Source organism: Cervus canadensis, chromosome 6 (assembly GCF_019320065.1).
Source record: "Cervus canadensis isolate Bull #8, Minnesota chromosome 6, ASM1932006v1, whole genome shotgun sequence".
In the NCBI taxonomy this organism is placed as follows: Eukaryota; Metazoa; Chordata; class Mammalia; order Artiodactyla; family Cervidae; genus Cervus; species Cervus canadensis.
Genome location: NC_057391.1, coordinates 49,905,538 through 49,929,888, shown reverse-complemented (window position 1 = coordinate 49,929,888; position 24,351 = coordinate 49,905,538). Strand labels below are relative to the sequence as shown.

Below are 24,351 nucleotides of genomic sequence, written 5' to 3'. Positions count from 1 at the left end.
CGAACCGCAGCACGCCAGGCCTCCCTGTCCATCACCAACTCCCAGAGTCCACCCAAACCCATGTCCATCGAGTCAGTGATGCATCCAGCCATCTCATCCTCTGTTGTCCCCTTCTCCTCCTGCCCTCAATCTTTCCAAGCATCAGGGTCTTTTCCAATGAGTCAGCTCTTCACATCAGGTGGCCAAAGTATTGGAGTTTCAGCTTCAACATTAGTCCTTCCAATGAACACCCAGGACTGATCTCCTTGAGGATGGACTGGTTGGATCTCCTTGCAGTCCAAGGGACTCTCAAGAGTCTTCTCCAACACCACAGTTCAAAAGCATCAATTCTTCAGCGCTCAGATTTCTTTATAACCACAGCCTTGTGTAACTCAATGAAACTAAGCCATGCCATGTGGGGCCACCCAAGACGGCCAGGTCATGGTGGAGAGGTCTGACAGAATGTGGTCCACTGGAGAAGGGAATGGCAAATCACTTCAGCATTCCTGCCTTGAGAACCCCATGAACAGTGTGAAAAGGCCTTTGGTGTAATAACCAAAAACTCACTGCCAATTTCAACATCACGAAGCTTTTGTCCTTTGTTTTATTCTAAGAGTTTTAGCATTTTAGGTATTACACTTAAGCCCCTCATCAATTTTGAGTTAATGTTTGTATATAGTGTTTGTGTATAGTGCTGGGTAAAAGTCCAGCATAATTCTTTGCATGTGGATATCCAGTTTTGCCAGCATCATTTATTAAACAGACTGTCCTTTCATCATTGGTCTTAGCATCCTTGTAAAAATCATTTGACCCTATATATAAAGGTTTATTTCGAGGCTTTCTATTCTATTCCACTGGTCTATGGGTCTGTCTTAATACCACACTGTTTCGTTTACTGTAGCTTCATTGTAAATTTTAAAATCAGGATGTTTGACTGCTGTGTTTTTCTTTTTCAAAGTTGTTTTGGCTATTTGAAGTTCCTTGAGTTTCCATATATATTTTAGGATGAGTTTTTCTATTCCTGCAAAAAAAAATCTTCGGGATTTTTGTAAGGATTGCAATAAATCTGTAGCTTGCTATGAGTCGTACTAGTGTTTTAACAATATTAAGTCTTTCAATTCATGAACATGGGTTGTCTTTCCATTTATGTCTTCTCTAATTTCTTTCAGGAAGGTTTTATAGTTTCTTTGTAGAAGTCTTTTACCTCTTTGATAAGTTAATTCCTAAGTACTTTATTTTTTTATGCTAGTGCAAGTTATTTTGTAATTTCCTTTTCAGATTGTTCATTTCTTGTGTATAGAAATACAATCTATTTTTGTGTGTCGACTCTGTATCCTACTATTTGGCTGAATTAACTTTAGTTCTAACATGGTTTTTGTGTGGAATCTTTAGGGTTTTTAATATATATAAAATGATACCATCTGCCAACAAAGATAATTTTACTTCTTTTCCAGTTTGGATGCTTTTTCTTTCTTTTTCTTGACTAACTGCTCTGCCTAAAACTCCCAGTACTATGTTGGAAAGAAGTAGTGAAAGTGGGCATCTTGCCTTCTTCTTGATCTTAAGAATTAAATCTTTTAGTCTTTTACCATTGAGTATGATGTTTGCTGTGGGGTTTTTCTTATATGGCTTTATTATGTTGTGGTAGTTTCCTTCTATTCCTAGGCTGCTGAGCATTTTAATTATTCAAGTGTGTTGAATTTTGTCAAACACAATTTCTGCATCAATTGAGGTGATAATGTGGCTTTTGTTGCTTTCTTTCATTGATTTGGCTTATTACATTGATCATATTCATATATTGAACCACTCCTGCATTTCAGTAATGAATCCCGTTTATGGTATATAATCCTTTTAATATGTGGCTAAATTGTTTACTAGAATTTTGTTGAGGATATTTGCATCAATGTTCATAAGGAATTTGGTCTATAGTTTTCTTTCTTGTAGTGTCTTTTCTGGCTTTGGTATCAGGGTAATGCTGGCCTCTTAGAATGAGTTTAGAACTATTTCTTCCATTTCAATCCTTGGAAAAGTGTAAAAGAAGTGTTAGTTGTTATTTAGATGTTTTTTAGAATTCACTAAAGAAGTTGTCAGGTCAAGAGGTTTTCTTTGTTAGATTTTTGCTTACTGATTCACTCTCACTAGTTATGTGTCTATTCAGGTTTTCTATTTCTTTATGATTTAGTCCTGCTGTTTCAGGTGAGTTTCAGGTGACTTGTCCATTTCATGTAGGTTATCCAATTCACTAGCATACAGTTCACAGTACTCTCTTATGATCATTTTTGTTTCTATAGAAACAGTTCCACTGTCTCAACTTTCATTTCTGATTTTAGTAATTTAAATCTTCCCTCTTTTTAAGTATTTCTGGCTAAAGGTTTCTCAGTTTCATTGGTCTTTGCAATAAGACAATTTTTCTCTATTGCTTTTCTATTCTCTATTTCATTTGTTTCTACACTAATCTTATTTCTTTCCTTCTGCTAGCTCTAGGTTTAGTTTGCCTTTTCCTTTTTCTAGTTCCTTAAGTTGGACAGTTAGGTTGTTGCTTTGAGATCTCTCATTTTTTAATGTAAGGATTTACAGCCATATATTTCCCCTTTAGTATCATGTCCACTGAATTTTAAGTTTTGGTATGTTGTGATTTCGCTTGCATTCTTAGATCTAAGTATTTTCTAACTTCCCTTGTGATTTCTTCTTTAATCCACTGGTTGTTTTAAAGTGTGTTAATTTCTATGACCTGATGAATTTTTCATTTTTCCTTTTATTATTGATCCCTGATATTGTCCTGATGTGATCAGAGAAGATACTTTGTATGACATCTATATTTTAAAATTCACTGATGCTTAATTTGAGGCTTACTATATGGTCTATCCTGGAAAATGTCCCATGTGCACTTGACAAGAAAGTGTATTCTGTCATTGCTGGGTACAGTGTTCTGTGTATGTATGCAAAATCTAACAGGTTTATTAATAAACTTCCTAGTTCCCTACTTATGTCTGATTATTCTATCAATTATTGGAAGTAGGTTATTGAAGTCTCCAACTATGACTGCAGAATAGTCTATTTCTCCCTTCAACTCTATGAATTTTTGCCTCATATAAATTGATGGTCTGTTATTAGGTGTGTAAATATTCATAACTGTTATATCTTCTTGCAGTACTAAACTTTTTATTAATATATAATGTCTTTCCTTTTCTCTTACAAGTTTTGATTGAAAGTCTATTTTAATAGTCTGCTATTAGTAAAGCCATCCATGCTCTTTTGGTTACTATTTGCACGGACTATTTTTCATTCTTTCACTTTACCTTCTGTCTTTGAATTTCAAGTGAGTCTCCTGTGAACAGCATGTAGTTGGATCATGTGTTTTTATTCATTCCGCCAACCTCATCTTCTGATTGGGAAGTTTAATTAAATTACATTTAGATTAATTATTGATAAGGAGGGACTTATCTGTCATTGTGCTATTTGTTTTCTATATATCTTACAACTTGTTTGGCTCTCATTTCCTGCATTACTGACCTCTTTTCTGTTTAACTGATTTTCTGTAGTGAAATGTTTAAGTTCTTTTCTCATTTCCCCTTGTATATATTTTACAGCTGTTTTCTTTGTGGTTACTTTGAGGAATATGTTTAACATCCTGAAGTTATAACTCTCCAACACTAATTTATACCAGCTAACTTCAATAAGATATCAATACAAAAACTCTTGTTCCTTTATAGTTCCATGCCCATTCCTTTTGTCAATGTCACAAAATTACAACTTTATTCATTATATACCTAGATATAAACTAAATGCATTAGTACCCTAACTTATGTAGGAAACAAAATCTGGAGTTGCAGACCAGAGTTAGAGAAATATTTGGTTTTACACTAATTGTTTTTATTAAATTCATTCATCTCTTAACCCACATAAGAAAACAAAAAATATTAGGTACAACTACAAATCACTGTCATAGTTTTAAAATTGCCCATGCACTTACCTTTATTGAAATACTTATTTTGCTACAGAGCTTTGAGTTTCATGTACTGCCCTTTTGTCTCACCATGAAGAATTCCCTGAGCACTTCTGGTAGGGCAGATCTAGCGGTCAAGAACCCTCTTAGTTTTATGTGAGAATGTCTTAATTTCTAACTTCTGAGGGATAGTATTGTGGGATATAGAATTCTTGATAGAGTTTTTTTTCTTTGTAGTGCTTCGAATATATCAACCCGCTGCCTGTTGACTTCCAACATTCCTGATTAGAAGTCTGTAGATAATATTATTAAGAATTCCTTGTATGTGATGATTCACTTCTCTTTCTTGCTTTCAAGATTCTTGCTTTACCTTTCGGAAGTTTAATTATAATATGTCTCAGTGTGGGTCTCTCTGAATTCACCTTACTTGGAATTATTTGTGTTTCCTGAATGGTTATATTCATGTGTTTCATCAAATTGGGAAGTCTGCAATCTCTTTTTCTTCAAATAATCTCTCTGCCCCTTTCTCTCTCTTTTCCTTCTGAGACTCTCATCATGTGCACGTTCGTCTGCTCCATGGTGGCATACAACTCCCTTAAGCTCTGGTCACTTTTCTCCAAGCTGTTTCCTTTCTGTTCCTCAAACTCAACAACTTTTATTGTTTTAACTTCAAGTTTGTTGATTCTTCTCTTCTCAAATCTGCCTTTGAATCCTCTAGTAAATTTTTCAACTTCAGTTATTGCACTTTTCATCTCCAGAATTTCTTTTTAGGTTTTCTATCCCTTTACTTATATTTCCATTTTGTTCACATACTATTTTCTTGACTTTCACCACACCTTTCTTTTGTTCTCTGGGCATCTTTATGACAGTTGTTTTAAAGTCTTTGTCTAGTATATCTGTCACATGTCTTTTTCAGAAGTTTCTGTTGAATTTTTTCTCTTGAATTGGCCATTCTTGCTTTTTCTTTGTACACCTTGTGATTACTTCTTGAACACTGGAGTGCTGAACTCTGAAAATCAGATTCTCCCCCTAGCCCAGCATTTTCTGGTTTTACTTTACTTTAAAAATTTTTATTGTTGTAGGCTATCTCTGTTCCCAAATCAGCCTGAGGTGTAAACTTGAGGTCTTCTCATGTCTTTTCTGAGCCTTTCCCTTGGCATATACAATCACTTTCTAATTTTACCTACATATACAGTTGATTTTGAATGTCCTAGTCACATTATTGACTAGGACAATAATGTGTTAGGATAATCCCCAAACACATTATTGACCAGGGGATTTTTGCAGAAACTAATGCCAGTGGCTGGCAATTTGTTCTGTAAGTGAATGTTGAAACACTTTGGTCAATAAGGTTCAGGTAATAAAAGATGCATTAATATGTCACTGTTCAGTAAGTTGTTAATATCTGGCTCCTCAAAGGGGGAAAAGAGAAAAATGAAGGAAGAAAAAGGGTTGTGCACTTAAATCCCTTGGAAGTCACTTCAGCTGGAGGGTAAGGTGCTTTCAAGAAAGGGAGGAGGTGCAGCAATACTGAGCCCACTTCCTCGTCTTCAAAACTCAGTGTTAAGAAGCAGCAATCAATGATAACAGCACAGATTCCCAGTATCTGGAGAACAAGGTCTTTTTTGCCCACTCTGGCTCCAATAAGTTGTGTGCAAGCTGCTGGAGGAACATGGGCACATTTGCCTGCCATATGGTTGCTACAGTGTTAAGTGCTTAAATTGTGGAAGTTAACTGAAATTCACTCTCCAAGTCTTCTCCTGAAAGTTACAAGCCTTCAACAGACTTAAGAATTTCAAAAAAGTTATATCAGAGGGATTCAGCCTGTGCAATTGCTGTCTAAGTGGGAAGCCAGATTCCTGGTGCTTCCTACTGTGCCATCTTCTCAGAATCCTCCTCTCTGTATAGTTTAAAAGTTTTTCCCCACAGAACACTCATGTAGTTGAAAAGTGTTGAAAACTTGAAAAGTAGGTATATTAAACTCAAATAGTAGTTTAAGTTTAAACATTTTATTTCAACAAAAACCAGAATTTGTTACTATTTTGCTTTAGTGGTTTTAGTGGAAGCAAGCACATCAATAATATTTTCAAAATCTAATTTTTTCTTATCTTATTTTCAAATAAGTAAACTGTCATATTTGGCAATTTCTCTTGATCAAATGAGAATTTTAAATAATTTAAAATTAGCTTACTAAAACTTCTTTTTACCATGACTGTGGCGTTGTTTTAAAATCTGGGTATCACTTTGTTAATCAGTTTTAGGAGACACAAATATAGTGCTTATGTTGTATGTTGCTTTAAACTACTTCATATGAAATTTCTATAGAACTTAAATTGTCAAAATATTTAAGAACTGAGTCAGCAGCTGCTTTTTGTAAATCAGATGTAATTTATAGAGAATAACTTTGGTCCAGTTTAAAAGCTCAAAATCTGAAGACATTTCATTTAATTTTTCATATATCTATTTCAAATATGAAGTTAGGGCATTTATAACCTGAATGTCTACTTGATAAGCACTTTTCCCATAATTATCAATATTCTTATTTAGTGACTCATACATTGCCAATTTCTTTTTCATTTATTTTAAAATTCAGGGAGAATATTCATATCTCTTGCTCAAGTTTTACATTCACTAGATACACTTTCAACATTACTTTCTCTCATTTGTGGAAAGCAAAAGAACAGGATTTTTACAAAGCATGGAGCTTTATATACGGTCATGTTTTCTAACTGTAAAACTTTATTAAACTTTTGCCACGTTGTTCAAAATATCATCCCACATAGATAATTTTTGTAAAAATCTGTAATGTATTTATACCAAGATGTTTTTGATCTCAACATAAAGTATTTTGACATTTGAAATTATTTCTTCTCATATCTGATAAATGTCTGTAATTTGTGTGTAAAGAATCAAGTATCTTGCTTGAATTTAATCTTGATGCCAATCAGGGATCTGTATGTGATTTTAGTATTGTTTTCAGAATTGACAAGAATATTTCATCTGCTCGCTATATTACCCTACTCCTAAAATATATATCTTTTGTATAATACTAAAAAAAAGATGATCACATTTGAATTTACAGATGTATAATTTTTTATATTAAATTATGATTATGAGTTGAGAAAGGCACAAATCTGGCATAACTATTTAGGGAGAGAAATACTGGCTTATATACACTTGTATACATCTGCCATATCTACTCCATTATCATAACCCGGCCATGACAATTTTTTTTATATAGAAATATCCCTTTCTACCTTATCAAAATGTGATAATCCAGACCATGTCTAGTTTATTTTTAATAATAGCTTTATTGAGGTATAATTATCCAACTTGTTTTATTTCAATTAAGTTGAGACTTTCTTCTCTTGCAATGATATCATTCTTAATGTAAATATACCTAGTAATCAAAAACATTCACTCATGATGTACTATATCTGGTTTATAATGAAAAAGTAAAAAGAACTGTTTTGCTTCTTTCATTCTCCATAGTATTTCCAACAACATGATTTCCTAGTAACACTATAAGTGTTTTGAACTTTACTACACAAATGAAACACAGAATATTTTTAATGATAAGCTATATGATTTTAATGCTCTTAATTCAGCTGAATTTAGAGTATTCCAGGATCTGAACTTCCAATAATTTCTTGTGATCCTTTGAGAGAAATTTCTTCTGTACAAAACATACATGTGTAAAGTCACTCATATATTTTATCACATTCTATAAAGCATCACCTATTAAACTATCAATTTGGATACACATTAAAAAAATGTCCATTTAAAAAAGCATCATGATGAAATATGAAATTTTCATCATCACAAATTCTGTTCAAATTTCAAACTTTTGAAACCATTTTTTGAGTTACAAATATTTAATTCCATTGCATTTTTGCAAAAAGAATGCACAGGAAAAAAACTAAAGACAAGGATTCTCTGGAATAAATAATCCAATCACAATTAATTAACTCACCACTAGACTACTTTTAAAAGACTCAGCTTTAGAAAATCTGTGCCCACCAGGTAAAAGACATACTCTAAAATTTGCTTTTTGTTCTTGGATGGGCCTATGCTCTATTAAAATCATTTTACTGTATTAGAAATAGGTGGCTGCAATGAATTATAATTTTAATTCAAATGGCATTTTCTTATTTTATTGTACATGCTTATATTTACTAGCTTCTGAAATTTCTAACATTTCATTTTCTTGTCTTTTTCACACAATTAAAAGAAATTTCTTAACTCTAAATTTCACAGTAATTCTATTCTAATAGTGTCAACATTAGATTTCATTTTAAGTAGCTGAAATTTTTTTTATACCAAACCTGTTACTCTCCCCTATAATTCTGGTTAATCTTTACATTTACACGCATTTTTCTTCTTTTTTTTATATTTATTTATTCACGTATTTGGTTGCATTGGGTCTTAGTTGCGGCACATGGGCTTAGTCACTTCACGGCATGTGGAATCTTCCTGCACTAGGGATTGAACCCATGTCCTTGCATTGCCAAGCAGATTCTTAACCCCTGGGCCACAGGGAAATCCCCATTTTTCTTCTTCTAAACAATGGACCACTTGAGTTTTTAGATGTTATATTTATTTTTAAGAATTTTAGTATAAATTTTAAATACACTTATTTTTTAATACATTCAGTATTAATTATTTAATATTGAATATTAAGTTATGATATTTAACAAACTGGTCTACATAAATGTTTGCATGAAAAATACAAGAATCAATTACTAGAAACAACAGAAAACTACATACCAGATTTCCAGACCAATGTGGTGGAAAAAAGTAGCGAAAAATACTTTTTATGTAAACAAGTGAGTAACAGTAAATTATCACTGTTTTCAGTGAAGAAAGTATAAAGTTTCCTGATAGAAAATACTTTTTCAGAAAATTTTCACATTTCATCAAATCAATCTTATTCATGAAAGGTCAAATATATTAATAAATAACATCGGTATTACTTACCTTAGTGCTCTTAATAATGTTATAAAAAAATCACATAAACATAGCTTTGTAATTAATAGTAACTTTTCCTTTTACTTAGCAGTAACATGAAGTTACAAGCAATGAAAATGTGTCACCTTCCCTCATGACTGAACAAGAACCATAAAAAAAAACAGAAGTGAGACCTTGTTGTGTTTGTGTTCCCTATGTGCATGACTTTCAGGGTCACAGAAGGGCAGTGCTGGATGCTGTCTTTAATTACAGCTTTGAAATTATGCTCATCATGGATTACTTCGCATTAATTTTTATTCTTAAAAATAGAAATGAAAATGTTTATCTGATTATTGAATTTTTTGAAGCCCCCTTAAATTTTTTGCTAGAGTTGAGGCCTTACTTGCCTCACTCTAATTCTGGCCCTGGCTGGGATGCTGGGGTTAGGAGGAAAGAGGAAAGTAGGGATGGTGGTCTAGAGAAGTAAATCCTTAACTACTATTAACAATCAGTCATAGTTCAAAAAAAGACAAATCAAAATATGATTATATTATTAATAAATAAAAATATAATAAATAAGAGATCAAATAGCTGAAAGAGTTGAAAATGGCTGCCTCTAAAGACCTGAATGGAAAAGGGTGAAGGAGATGAGTCACTACTTTTATGATAAACTATCCACACAAATTTTCAACTTTTAATTTGATAAAGATAAAACATGATTTTACAAAGTCTGAAACTCTCATGTCTGAAAACCTTACAAAGTCAAGAAGAAAAAAAAAAGAACCAAAACATAACAAGAAAGAAAAACAAAGACCTTAGAAATTCTTTATGGATATCCCCAAGCAGCCTTAAAGGAACAGACTAGAGTTAATTTGTCATTTCATTAATGAAATAACAGGGAACTCCTATTTTTATGTGTATGCTTGAATTGAGAAAAAAAATATTTTTAAAAAAGAGAGAAATACTTTTTTGTGTGAACCTACCACAGCTGATATGCTTAAAATATTGGATTATAATTTTTTCATGTCTAATTGTCCTAGAAGATTCTGACCACCTTGGGGACAGGGAAATAATTTTATTAATCTTTGCCACCAATACAAATTCCTAGAACTTGCTATCAAGTGTTCCCTAATAGCCAAGGAAGGAAGCAAGGAAAGAGAAAGGCATCTGTACCTACCTTCTCTCTCTTAGTCTTTACTTGGTTATAATGGAACTAAACTAACTCTAAGGCTACAGGGGAAGGGTTATGGTATACATACAGTGAGGATATTAAAGCAGTAAAATGTTGCAATGTATACAGAGCAGCAGAACAGAGGCTGTTTTAGAAAACCACTATATAATATGAATTCCCATATACAGTCTATATACTATGAAAGGAATTAATTTTGATGGAGAAAATGTAAAACTATACAAACTAAAATATGACAACAGGAAAATATTATTGAGGTATAACACTGATTCCACTACAATGTATCAGATCAAAACCTTGAAGATTGATTCAAGCTATCCACCATATTACATGTGTATTTAAATGCCTGGGTCTATTAAGGGACTATCCACAGCACATATATGCTTGAAAGAAGTACCCAGACCAAAACTGTAATATGTAGCCTTCCATGTAATATGGCTTCCTTTAACTCTGCTTACAGCCTGCTAAATTTTTAGCATAAGCTTTTTTGCTTTTAATGAAAAAAAATAAACTTCAGGAAGCTGGTTGATGTATGAAAAGGTTGGTTTTACTTGACACAGATTCAACAGGGCAATCAAAGGAAAGTAAGAGTCTGATGTGTTTATTCAACTATGAATACATCAGGAAAAAGTCAATGGATGATGTTAGAAATGATGAATTCATAGGTTTTCTTTATGGCCATGCCTTTACATATTTGGAAAAAAGAGAGGCAAACCCTGTTGTCCCCAGGGCATAGGGGCCAACTGTGGCTGGGTGACAGAAGAAAACATTTCTATTCTACAGAGCCACTTGAAAACCTCAGAACAACAGAGAACATCACACCAACCACTAACACCCACCACTAGCATGAAAAGAAAATGAAAGTGTTAGCCTCTCAGTCATATCTGACTCTTTGCAACTCCATGGACTGTAGCCTGCCAGGCTCTTCAGTCTGTAGAATTCTCTAGGCAAGAATACTGGAGTGGGTTGCCATTCCCTTCTCCAGGGGATCTTCCCAACCCGGAGATTGAACCCACATCTCCTGCATTGCAGACAGATTCATTACCATCTGAGTCACCAAGGAAGCTGACTAAGATAGCAAACATCAAATAATTAGCAACAGCAGTACTGTTGGAAGAAAGGCAAGAGTGCAAAGAGAGAGAAAGAAAATCTCCATGGCTCAATCTCACAAAAAAAAAAAAAAAAAGACTAAAGCTGAGTGTGGAGCAAGGATACTGAGAAAAAAAAAAACAACCTCCAGTAACATAACTTCCACATTAAGCACAAGGAAATACTATAGGAATTGAACTTGATAGTATATGAAGGGTAGCCGTAGAGATTAAAAAAAAAACCCAAGTCAACACACTACTAGGTGGACCAAATCTCTCACTAACGGCCTAAGATGAGAAAAGGCATGCCCATTTTCAGATACTATTTATCTTAGTCCAACACATAATGCCTTGCTTTCAACCACACATACACAGAAAATGCAAGGGGGAAAAAGCTGTACTGTCAAAAGATAAAACATACAGCAGAACCAGACTTAGATATAACCCAGCTACTGGAACTTCTAGAAAGAAAATTTTAAATTATTATGATTACTATGTTATATGCTTTGGTAGAAAAAGAGGATAATACACATGATCAGATGGAAACTTTATCAAAAAATCAGACACTATAATAACCAATGCAAATGCTAGGGAAAATAACCCAAGCAAATCACAATGACAGAAATGAAATGCAAAAATTTTTTGATGGGTTCATCCATAGACCTTACACAATAAAAAAAAAAAAAATGAATCAGTAAACAGGTCAATAAATAAAAATTACCCAAACTGAAACACTAAAAGAAAAAAAAAAAAGAGTATGGGGGAAGGTGAGGTGGGGAGACTAGAACAGGGCATCTAAGAACAGGAATTAACATCAAATGGTGTAACATGTGTGAAATTGAAACACCAGAAGTAGAAGATAAAGGACAGGGCAGAGAGTACCAATCAGGATGAATGTCAAAAATAAATATATAAATAGATAAACATATAAACAAACAAATGAACAAACCAGACTTAAGACACATCATGTTCAAACTGATAAGAACTAAAGACAAAGACAAAACCTTGAGGGTAACCAAAGAAAATCATACTTACATACCCGTATAGAAACAGAGACAAAAACTATAATAAGACATCTCATCAGAAAATATGCAAACCAAGAGACAATAAAATGATGTCTTTAAACTGCTGAAAGAAAACAGTAAATCCAGAATTCTATACTCACCAAAAATTTATTTTCAAAAATGAAAAACAAAAGATTTTTTTGAAGGAAAAAAGCATGTAATAAATAATTACCAGTAGATCTGCAACATGAGACATTTCAAATGAAGTTGTTTAGGCAAAAGGAATGTGACACCAGACAGAAACCAATAACTACATAAAGAAAGAGCAAGCACTAGAAATGGTAAAAACAAAGGTGAATACAAAAATTGTTTAAGTATTTAATTGCTTTAAAAAAGACTATTTTAACAAAAACAGTAACACTATATTCTGTCTGCAACCTGATTAAAAGTATAATATATGATAACATTAGAAACAAGAAGAGCACACAAAATATCAACATCAAGAATAAAAGAGAGGATTATCATTGTAGACCCCACAGACATCAAAATAAGGGACTACTACAAACATTTGTATATATATAAATTCATAATAGATAAAATGTACAAATTCCTCAAAAACAGAAATACCAAAATAAACCAGTAACCAAAAATCATATATCCAGTAAAGACATTTATTTGTAGCTAAAAAATCTGTCACACAAAAGAAAACTTTCTGTAAAAGACAGTCACTTGGGATAAGGCTGGTACTGCCTAGGTTTCACTTATTTACTCTACAGCATAGAAATGCTACTCAAAAAATAAATGCTGAACCTACCTTGCTTCATTTTTAGTCAGAGACAAGCTATATTATACAATATTTTAAGAGCTGACATCAAGAAAGCAACTACAAAAGCAAAATTATTTCTACACTCATACATTAGACCGCCCAGTTTTGTTGTTTAGTTTTTAATCATGTCCCATTCTTTTGTGACCCCATGAGCTGTAGCCCAGCCAGTCTCTTCTGTCCATGGCATTTCCCAGGCAAGAGCACCAGCATGGGTTGCCATTTCCTTGACAGGGAATTGTCCCAACCCAGAGATGGAACCTATGTCTCCTGCAGTGCAGGTGGATTCTTTACCACTGAGCCACCAGAGAAGCCCAGACTGCCCAGTAAAAACTGTATATGATAACTCTGAGTGTTATATTCAGATTGCCTGTTTAAGATAGCTAAAATGTATTCAAAATATTTCTATATTAAAAATTATTTAAATCTTCTTCAGAAAATAGAATTTCCTAAAAAGATTAATTTTCCAACCTGTCAGATGTGCGATACTTTAATGATTTCAAAATTTTTAAGTCATAAAATTATCTCCATTACTTACTAACTGAAATAAATAACAAGCATGTGAAATGTAATAATGTCTTTGTCAAAATAATAATTTATAATTTTACTGAGTTAAATTTTTGTATTAATGAAAACAAAAATCTCAATTTTCTCTTTTTGATAACATGACATAATTCCTAGAGATGTACACACACTGAATTGAAGTTTTAAAAATCACACCAACAATACTTTCAATTGTATAAATCTTTAAGAGGTAGGAAATACAACATAATTTACCTCAGACATAGGTTCTTGTTCCTTTGTGGGAGCTTCATTTTTTAATCTTGAAAACAAAATAAGTATTGAGTATTTAATTTTATGTTTACAATATAGAAACAAGAAACAGATTTTTTTGCATGCTTAAAATAATTTAAATGTAGATTCATATTAATGTACATTTATACTATAACAGTAAATTACCTCTATAATAAATACTTTAAGGGAAAAATAAAATGCACAAGAATAAATAGTAGATTCAATATATGTTCTAAATAAATGAATACAGATAAATATTTCCTTTTTAAAAATAAGAGCACTTAAGAAATGTTCTCCATGTTAAGTACAAATTTTAAAAAAGATATAAGACATATAACACATTAGCTATGTGACAAAAAGACACTACTCTTTAAAAAATGAAAGCAAGTTTATATGTCTTATATAACATGCATCAGTATTTACTACTAAAGGACTCAAAAAGTGAGAGAAAATAAATATTTTATCTATTATAAAGTTCAAAATACTAATGTCATTTCAATATATGTTACAACTAACTTAATTTAGAGGTGGTAAAATTACAGAAATAATTTAGAATTTTGAAGGATTTATTCTCTTAAAAACTCATAAGCGTAGCTCAAATATTAAACATAAATTTGTAAACTTTTATTTCTAAAAAAATACTAACTATAACATTACAATATTAATAAAGGCATATGTCATCTACAAAAATCTTTTTTAAAATATCAATTTAACATAAAAACTATCTTTTCCAAAGGATCTTTGTTTTAAATTGCTGATAACTAAATATTTGGTGATATAATATACTGAACAATTTTAATCTGAATATGTAGAATGTCCACCTGATCAGAAATGCTATTAATAAACAGTTAAGTGATTCATAACTTAATGAAGGCTTAAACTATACTTAAGGATTAACATATTCAACATAAGCAACAACTTTACTGACTTAAATTTCATGGACAAAAATGAAGACATCTAGTAGGACAGACATTATCAACCATCCTAAAAGCTAATCCCATAGTTATTTAATGAAATATGGAGTTGGCAAACACCCCTCCTTGTCCATTCTCCAAGGGCACATTAAAAAAACTAGGTTTATACATGTTACTATTTTTCTAGATATTAATAACAATGTAAAATTACTTAAGCACATTTTAGTTATTACATGAAGATGCAAATAATTTAAAATAGGACAAGTCCTTTTAGTTGAAATACTATATTGGCAGTATTTGCAGTAATTTTCAACTAATTCTGATAAAAAAATCTAAATGAATAAAATTTGCACAAAAAATTGACAAAATACCTAAAAGTCTATCATTTCTTGGGTTAAAGGTTTTGTAATTCTCTCAGGTATTTAATTGTGAACAAGAGTATTCATACAGGTGAAATAATATCAAGTGTACGGTACATCATTGCTTTAATAATATATATAGGGAAAATAATTGTTTTAAAAATAACAAGCTGAAGTTGTAAGAAAACATAAAAAGTTTTGGTTTCTGTTGGAAGAAATAAAAAGTAGATATTAGCTGATTTTTTATTTCTTAATATTTAATAATTTTAAACTCAGTTTGAAAAGTTGTTACTAAGTTATATATAACTATTAGTTATAAAATAAGTTTAAAAATATTTCATAAAAGAATTCTTCTTTTCAGCTTATTACTGGAAATGTTATCAAAGACTGATCTCAAATTCTTACAAAAGAAACATTACCATGCTAATCATTTTCACATATAGCTATTCTAATAAATTGATTTTATGCAGCAATTAAAATGAAAGCTATTAAGCATGTGTTACTATTATTATTGGTATTTCAATTGGGGAAACTGAATTTTCTTAATACCTCTGCAAAGGAGGTTGGTAACAGGTTTTTATTACTCTTCATTTTACTGGCTAAGAAACTGGTAGATGAGAATAAAATAATTATTGAAATAACTAGCAATAAGAGGTTTATGTTCCCAATCTTGTTTTGTGGCTTTAACCATACTGGTATTCTGTTTAAGGGACAGAATTGTAATAACCAGTGAAAATATTAGAAAAACAAATCTAAAAAATTAGAAAAAGCACACTACATAAAATTTCATTGAGTTACAAAATTCATCATTAAAATGTACACCCCAATATTGTAACTACAAAAGCATACTCGAGATCAACAAATTTTTAAACAACTACTAATACATCACTAACATTTTGAAAAGAAAAAATGTTCTTACCTTTAATCTTACTCATTAAAGATGCCTGCTGAAATAGTCATCATTGAGATATTCAATTGCTTGGTAGAAGACAGTGAAATTTGCTAAGCTCAAAGTTCTGAGCTAATGACCTGCCATTAGATAATTATACTTTTCACCTGTGAATTCTGCAATATTTTTAAATAAATTTTGCATAGCACTCAAAACAAATACTATTTAAGATTCCAATGTTAAGGGAACAGAAGGACTGACTGGTCATCATGAATTTCAACAACTACCACTAGAGATCAAGATTGCAAATAATTTTTCTTTGCTATGTAAACCTGCTTTCCCCTTAAAAGTTCAAAATGAAATAAATGTCCCTACTTGGAATTTTTCTGCAGATGACATGACCAATCCAAAGTTACAGGTAAACTACATCATTGTGTTCATTTGAGGTTTCATTCACTATAAACATACCATGAGGTAGAGGGAAGTGTTATAAGGGGGGCAATGCTTGTATTCATTTCTGTCAGACCACATTCTTTTCTTCTAACACCATTTAAAAATCAAAAATTTTATTACTGATTTTTAAAATGTAATCTTTAAAAATACTTATAAGCAAACCAAAAAAGCTGAAAGGAGGTTTACAATAAGCCAGTAGTAAAGTCAACCAGTTCTCAAGACCTTCCACTTACATATTCATACTAACCATCACACAAAGAAAACATCCATTGCACCATTCTGATAGTTCACTCTGAGAGGTGTTAACAGATGTGTGGAAAGGATGATCTAAACATTTATCAGGTTGCACATACATCAGGTACTGTGCTAAGAGCTCCAATCCAAAGTTGTCAAGGAAATGCACTGAAGCGAATGTTAACAGAACTGTGATGTGTTCAAAAGGAGACATCTATATTGTGGCTATACAAAGGACTGAGGCATTATGAAGGGGGAAGATACAAGAAAGCAGTGAAGATACTACAGTGAACGTGGTTTTGCTGCAGGAGCTGAGACTAGCAAAGCAGGAAAAGGCAAGTCAAGGCAGAGCAAAAACCAAGGAATAGAAGACAAGATGACAATGATACAATACAGAGTGACCACATATGACTAGAAGGTAGGGAACAAGAAAGAGCAGTCAATGACACAACTGAAGAGATAGCAAGGACTACTTTAGCAAATGCCTTCAGTGTCACACTAAAGTGTGCTAAGAACTTTATTCTAAGATTAATAAGAAAGTATGATCAGCTTTGTGCATCAGAAAAAGAAAAGGGCAGTATTAGAAGAGGATACGCTCTAGTCAGGGAGCCCAGATAATTGACATTTAATGACTGACAAAAGAACAACAAAGTGGCTAAGCTGTTTGTTTTTTTAAATCAAAACATAGGTTGTAGTTTTTGACTCAAAAAAATGGTTAGGCACATAAAGTTGTCAATGAAAAAGCCACAGAAATTGGGAAGTCACACAGCATCTCAACTGGGCTTCCCTGGGTGGCTGGTAAACAATCTGCCTGCAATGCGGGAGACCTGGATTTGATCCCTGAGTTGGGAAGATCCCCTGGAGAAGGGAATGGCAACCCACTCCAGTACTTTTGCCTGGAGAATTCCCATGGACAGAGGAGCCTGGCAGGCTGCATTCCATGGGATCTCAAAGAGTCAGGCACGACTGAATGACTAAGCATAGCACGGCACAGCACAACTACAAATAGTTTAGTCACTGGCACTCCTAAGGCTTGCTTACTCAGGTATGATCAGGCAAGAAAACTGGAGTGGGTCGTCATTCCCTTCTCTAGCGGATCTTCCTGACCCAGGGATTGAACCTGGGTCTCTGGAATTGCAGGCAGATTTTTTACTGTCTGAACTACCAAAGAATCCAGTCTTACTAAAGAGACTAATTTATGCCTAATTTGTTTGCTGAAATGTCCTACTGTCCATATATCACAGAAATACTACTCTAAAATTGGGAAGCCAGATTTGGATTCTGATCCCAATGTTACAACTGTACCAGTTGTTGCCTACCCTTCTGGGGAAACAAAGGGCCTTCACTTTGAAGCTCAAGCCCATCCGTCTACTCAAGAGTAAACAAGGCAGGAAAGCACATTTGGAACCACAAGCAGAATCAGGGAAGCAACAGGCTATAGTACTTTTTAGTTTAGTCTCTCAAGACCGAGGACCATAATTGAAATTGAGGCTCTTAACAGATATGTGACTTTGGGCAAATGACTTAACCTGTATCTCAACTGTCTCATCCATAAAATTGGGATAAGAAGTGTATATCTCACTAGTTTGTGAGAATTAAACAAATGTAAAAGACATAGTGTATGTACTCAATGTTAGCTATTATTACATCCATGGGTTGAGGTCAGGAATCAATCTTACTGTCTAGAATTTGAGTGTACAGCACAGGCTCTTCAAGTTTTTACCTAATCTTCTATGTTTTGAGATTCTTCTGCCATATTTCCCCCATCCTCAAACAAAATATATTAGGTATTCATTTTCATTGCTCATTCATCAATTTACTCTAGTATGAAATGATCTACCCTTTTCTGAAGACATGGGTATGATCTGGTCACCAGGGAAGATAAGAGCAAAAAATCATTTTAGGTGGACAGAGGAAAGAACCAGGTAAAGACAAAGAATTAAGAGAAACAAAATACTTATATGTAATAACATGAAGCAAAAGATAAGACCATCAGTGGAGGCAGATTCTAATACCTATTTTGGCTATAATTTTACTTCATTTAAAAAAAATTTTATGGTAATATTGAATTAGGCCCTGAATACTTGTAATGCATATACAAAATATCCTCAGAATCAGGAAACTGAAAAAATGGTAGTAAACACAGAAACACTGATTGAAATTGGTAGAGTTTGCCCTAAATGAAGGACGACACCAACTCTCATTTATCTTTCCCTTTCAATGGGGCTCCCATCATTTCCTGATTAACAGCTATCACAGGCAGAAGTCTGAAATGCCAGAAACCACTGTGTTTTGATACACAGCTTCTACTTACTAACTTGCAATTATATACCAGGGGCAAGTATATTGTATCCACTTTGAAAAGGAAACCCAACTTTACAGTTACTAAAGATTTGATTTGAGACAGTAATGAGATAATAACATCCATGGTAGGATAAAATAATCTAAGGGCATGACCCTTTATTATCTCCAATCCCAGTTATATTTCAAAAGTTTAGAGAAAGAAAAAAGCCCCCAAAAAATTGTGTATCTCATAGATGAAATCATTTTTCCTGTTAAACCAAATATATAAAATAAGACACTGACAATTTTGAACATTTAAAATGCCTAGTAACTTGGATTATGATCAGTCAATAATTCCTCCAAGTAAGTTCAGAACTTCACAGGAAAATAATGAATGACCCTTTACAAATTCAATGGAAATAAAGTTAGTAGAAGTAAACATTATTTTTTAGTATATGTGCTGCCGAAGCGAGCACAAGAAGTAAACATTTTTTAACAGATATATTATTTTCAAATATAAAACTTATTTTTAAAAGGGTGCCATTCTGCTTCTAAAAGTACTTTCTGTTTGCATTTATGAAAGTTAATGACACTGGTTTAGCTGACAACAGTATAATAAAATGGTATTTCTCTTTGGAACAAGTCCAGATTCTCTTCTGGTATAGCATTTCACAAAAATCATATAATGTTATATACATATGTGTTAGGGGTTTAACTAGTTATGAAATCAGTTTACTGTGTGGAGATGTGGATTCAGTGTCTCCATTTCCGATCACCTATCCTGCAGTTATTCTGGTGGCACGAACTATATCTTTTTCATGTTTCCAATTCCAGCACTTGACAAAGAATCTTGCACACTGAAAGCCGGGAATCAATGTTTAGTGTCAATGAATATGTGGAATGGTTATCTGTATTATACTATGAAAGAGCCATGCAGTTACCACTGATGTTAAATATAAAGTTTAGTAGCCAGAAATACAAGAGAGAAATTCACAGCTTCAAGGAAAGTCAGCTTTATGTTTTTGTTTTTTCCTAGTACTCTTTATATTAGGGGAATTTAATCAAATATAAAACATTTTAATCTGTAAAACACATTTTACCTCTTTCAAATCTTCAAAACAATCTCATACAGATTATTTACATGATGAATAAACTGAACTTGAACATGAAGTAAGTAACTGGAACATGAAGTGAGACAGCTTGAACTTGAACATGAATTATGTAACTTGAACATGAAGTGAGAGAGCTGGGTTTTAAACTCTGGTATTTTGACTTCAGTCAGTGCCTTTACATTATACTCTGCTTAGAACAAAACTGGAAGTCATTGAGAGAACTAAAACAACTTTGAAAGTCACTTCAAATTGTGGCTTTTAGGACATTTGATTCAGTCAATAAACACACACTTTGGCTAAATAGCCAAGGTTTCCAAGCTCGATTTATTACGGCCTTACTATGGATTCTTATGCTCTGAAGACCGCTGGAGTCTCAACTTTTTGTCAAGAAAACAAATGTTGCAAAATTTAAAACTTTACTTGCAATCTATGTTATAATTAATCAATCCTGGTAGATATATAGAAGAAGATGAAGAAAGGGAAAAATACGATAGGAGATTAACACATAGAAAAGGGCAATTCCATGATTGAGTTACAATGTCACATCTGAGAAAAGTAGGTTTAAAAAAATATTTCAAAGGTCTAGAAAAGGAGCCCCTTTACTACTGATAACTAGCACATTTACACATTTTCATAAACTTAGTAATACCAGGTAAGTAACCAAGATGATTCGAAATGAATGCCTGGCAATAATTAATAAAAGGTTTTCTTTAAAAAAGAGCTTCTATAAGCTCAAAAAAAAAAAAAAAAGCTGTCCTTCTAAGCAGAGAAGTTTACATACTAGTTTTCAACAAGGGTGTTGTTTCATAGTCTTTAGACAGGAAAGGTCAGAAGTACAATCAAATTCTAAAAATTGAGAATTATGTAAAGTGCAATTGAACACTGCAATAAATGCCATCCATCCAGCAGTTTGGAGGAATATATTCCAAGATCCGTGAACTATCAACCCAAATTACAAATAACTGCAGTACAGATGGACTGCTACTGAAACTCTCAGTGATGAGAGTTCACTGATACGCAGTTCCCAGTCTCCTGAAAGCAGTAGTAGTTGTAGGAACACTATTAACAGCAGTAACAGCTGGAGCGGCCGCAGGACCAGCAGTAACTAGAAGTGGTGATAGCAGCAGCAGCAGTAGAGCAACAATGGCACCAACAACATGCATTTATTGAATGATTACTTTTTGTCAGGATAGTGCCAAATGATTTTAATTATTTAAATAATTAATAATTTAATGTCCACAGATTATCTCTATTTCTTATAGCCACCCTGCAAAGACTGTTACATAAATTTCACAAATAAGGAAGATAAAGTGAAGTAATTTTCACAAGGCTACAGAGCTGGTTAGATACACAACTAGGATTTAAACCCAGAACTGCCTTATTTCAAAGCTGTACTACTTTCTCAACACTATACAGAAGTAAGGATAAAGATATTTTTCAGTGTGGAGGATTAAAAACAGTAGGTTCCTACACTTCAATAAATGATATAGAAAAAGAGAAGCAGAATAGCTTCTCCATGTTTGTAGAGGAAGGTAAGCTCTTCCAGGTGGAAGTACCAAAGTGATTAGAGTGAGGCTTTACAAGGATCTCAAAACCAGAAAGGCAGGCTGAAAATATGAAATGAACTATATAATGTAAAACAGTATAATTTAGGGAAAACTAAGACAGGTGAACCTAGGAGCATTCATATCCATTCCTTAAAAAAAAGCAAGTTTATTGACCTTTAGACACTAAAAATCTAATGTTATAACTAATACATGCTTCAGATGATTGGCTCTTAAGAAATATTTACTGGGTTAGGTACACTTAACATAAATGATTTGTGAAAACGGTATGAGAAGCTAGAATGAAAAGCAGGCTGAAGATTAGGATAATTCTATCGAATAAAATGCAGGCAGAGGTGAAATCATGAAAAGTAGTAAGAATAAGAATATAAATTTACATTTACATAGTGCTGCTTTCTATGTGCCAATCACTTTCTAAATACCATATACATATATTAACTCATTTAATTCCCTCTACAGTTTATGAACAGGTAGTTGTTTATATGCATTTTACAAATGGGGAATGAGGTACAGGAAATCTGTAACCTACCCCAAGTCACACATGTTCTGATAAACAGCAGGGTAGGAACTCCAAACTAGGCAACCAACTGCAGAGCCTGTGCTCACTAAACCACACTGTACCTTTAAGGGTCTGAGAGGGTTTAAAATGAAGCTGGGTTTCAAATCATATAATCTTAGTGTCAAAGAAGACCTCCTGAGGCTGTTTAAATAGGAAGTAAAACTTTACTACATAGGAAACTCCTTAACAGATAATAAAAGGCTGAAAATAAGTCTCAAGAAAAGTAGGTGAGTGGGTAGACTGATAAGCTAAGCATAAAGAGTTACAGAAAGAAGCCAGAAGTAAGTGAGAGATTCTTAAGCTTCTTAGAGTTAAATCATGTAAAGTAACCATACTCTCCAACAAAAAAAATCCCTTACTGTTGTAATCCAGAGGCAGAATAAACTATTAACTGGTCTATCTCTGTTACACAGTTAATAGAGATTACAAACATAATAAGGAGGTTATCATTTTTCTGATATAATTTCTAAAAATATGAAAATGTACATTGCTAGTCATGCGAAGAGTTGACTCATTGGAAAAGACCCTGATGCTGGGAGGGAATGGGGGCAGGAGGAGAAGGGGATGACAGAGGATGAGATGGCTGGATGGCCTCACCGACTCAATGGACATGGGTTTGAGTAAACTCCGGGAGTTGGTGATAGACAGGGAGGCCTGGCGTGCTGCGATTCATGGAGTCGCAAAGAGTCGGACACAACTGAGCGACTGAACTGAACTGAGCATCTATTTACAAACTCTTATCTTACAAATGATTCACAACCTAAGTGAAATGTCTAGAAAACCATCTTGGGCAACAACCTACACAGCTGCTTTTTATTTCCCAGTTCATAAAATCTGAAGAACTCCAGATCAGTATTCTACACACTTTTCCAAGGAGATTAAGAAGTTCATAATTATTCAAAGAAAAAAATTCTAAGGTCAAATAAATATTCTCTTAGGGGGCTTCACTGGTAGCTCAGACAGTAAAGAATCTGCCCATAGCACAGGAGACCTGGGTTTGGTCCCTGGGTTGAGAAGATCCCCTGGAGGAGGAATTGGCAACCCACTTCAGTACTACTGCCTGGAGAATTCCATGGACAGAGGAGTCTGGAAGGCTACAGTTCATGGAGTCACAGAGTCAGACACGAATGAGCAACTAACACTTTCACTTCATTTTTTCACTTTAGACATTCACAAGCCACATACAGCATGAAAAACTCCATGTGAAAGAATCAGTTTAACTTTAACTTGCATTGCTTAAATTTATTTGACCATGGAAACTTTCCCGCCAACTTAATAAATTATGGACATTACTTCTACAGTACAGAACTTGGGAAAAACTGACCTAGTTACCTTCTTTAATAGAAGTATAAGAGAACTACTTTTTTTATAAGAGTACATGAAGGAGTTAAATGTGCTAAGGAATAATATGAACATTTAATTTTCTCAAGGTCAAAGAGTCCCTATTTCTGCTAATGGGGATAAGGATACATAGTAGCATTCTAAATTCATCTCATCATAAGAACAAATAACGGAATGTAAGAATAACCAATATTGAACAACAGAATCTCACAACTCTGGAACAATCAGCACTCACATTTTACAAACAGGGTAACTGAGGGTCTCAAAATAGCAATGGACTTACCCTGAGCCAATCTCACTTTTTATTCAATGGTAAGCAAAAGCACACATGCATGCAAAGGTAATTTCTGATTAGGTGAATAAAACAGTCAGAATAACCTGATAGCAAGGCGGGATTAGGCTCAAGATAAAATTTGTTAGCACAAAATTAAAATTCGACCAACTGCCTATAATAAACATGTTTTTGTACTAACTGCCTAAGGTGTTTTATTTGAACCATTTTTTTTTAATGAAGTTATAGGTGATAGAACTTTAAGAATTTAAACTTGAAGAAAATGAACCTGATATTATAAGATACAGTCCTATGGAAGAACACAAAGCAGTACTCCTACATCATTATACCAAGAATACAATTTCTCATATTTTTTTTAACTATAGCCAAGGTAGAGCAAATATCCATAAATGAAGAAGGAACTTATGTTAAAAATGTAAAGAAGTTGTTTCTGGGCAAAATTTAAAATTTTTTTTAAAAACTGGGTAGAATAGAGGGTGAAATGACAAAACCTCCTAGACACAAATAAGGAAACAAAGACTAGCATTAACCCCAAATCCACCTACCAAGAGATAAGCCATTTTCAGAGCTTTTAACAAA

The 24,351-nt window shown here is 33.2% G+C and overlaps 1 protein-coding gene across 3 annotated transcripts in view; it reads right to left on the bottom strand.

Moving 5' to 3' along the window:
* ZNF280D (zinc finger protein 280D) overlaps positions 1 to 24,351 on the bottom strand; it is a 127,608-nt gene that overhangs the window by 10,550 nt on the left and 92,707 nt on the right. For all 3 annotated transcript variants that reach the window (XM_043471874.1, XM_043471875.1, XM_043471876.1), the window contains one exon: positions 13,754 to 13,799. In XM_043471874.1, the coding sequence (XP_043327809.1) occupies positions 13,754 to 13,799 (46 nt within the window). The remainder of the gene's footprint in view (positions 1 to 13,753; positions 13,800 to 24,351) is intronic.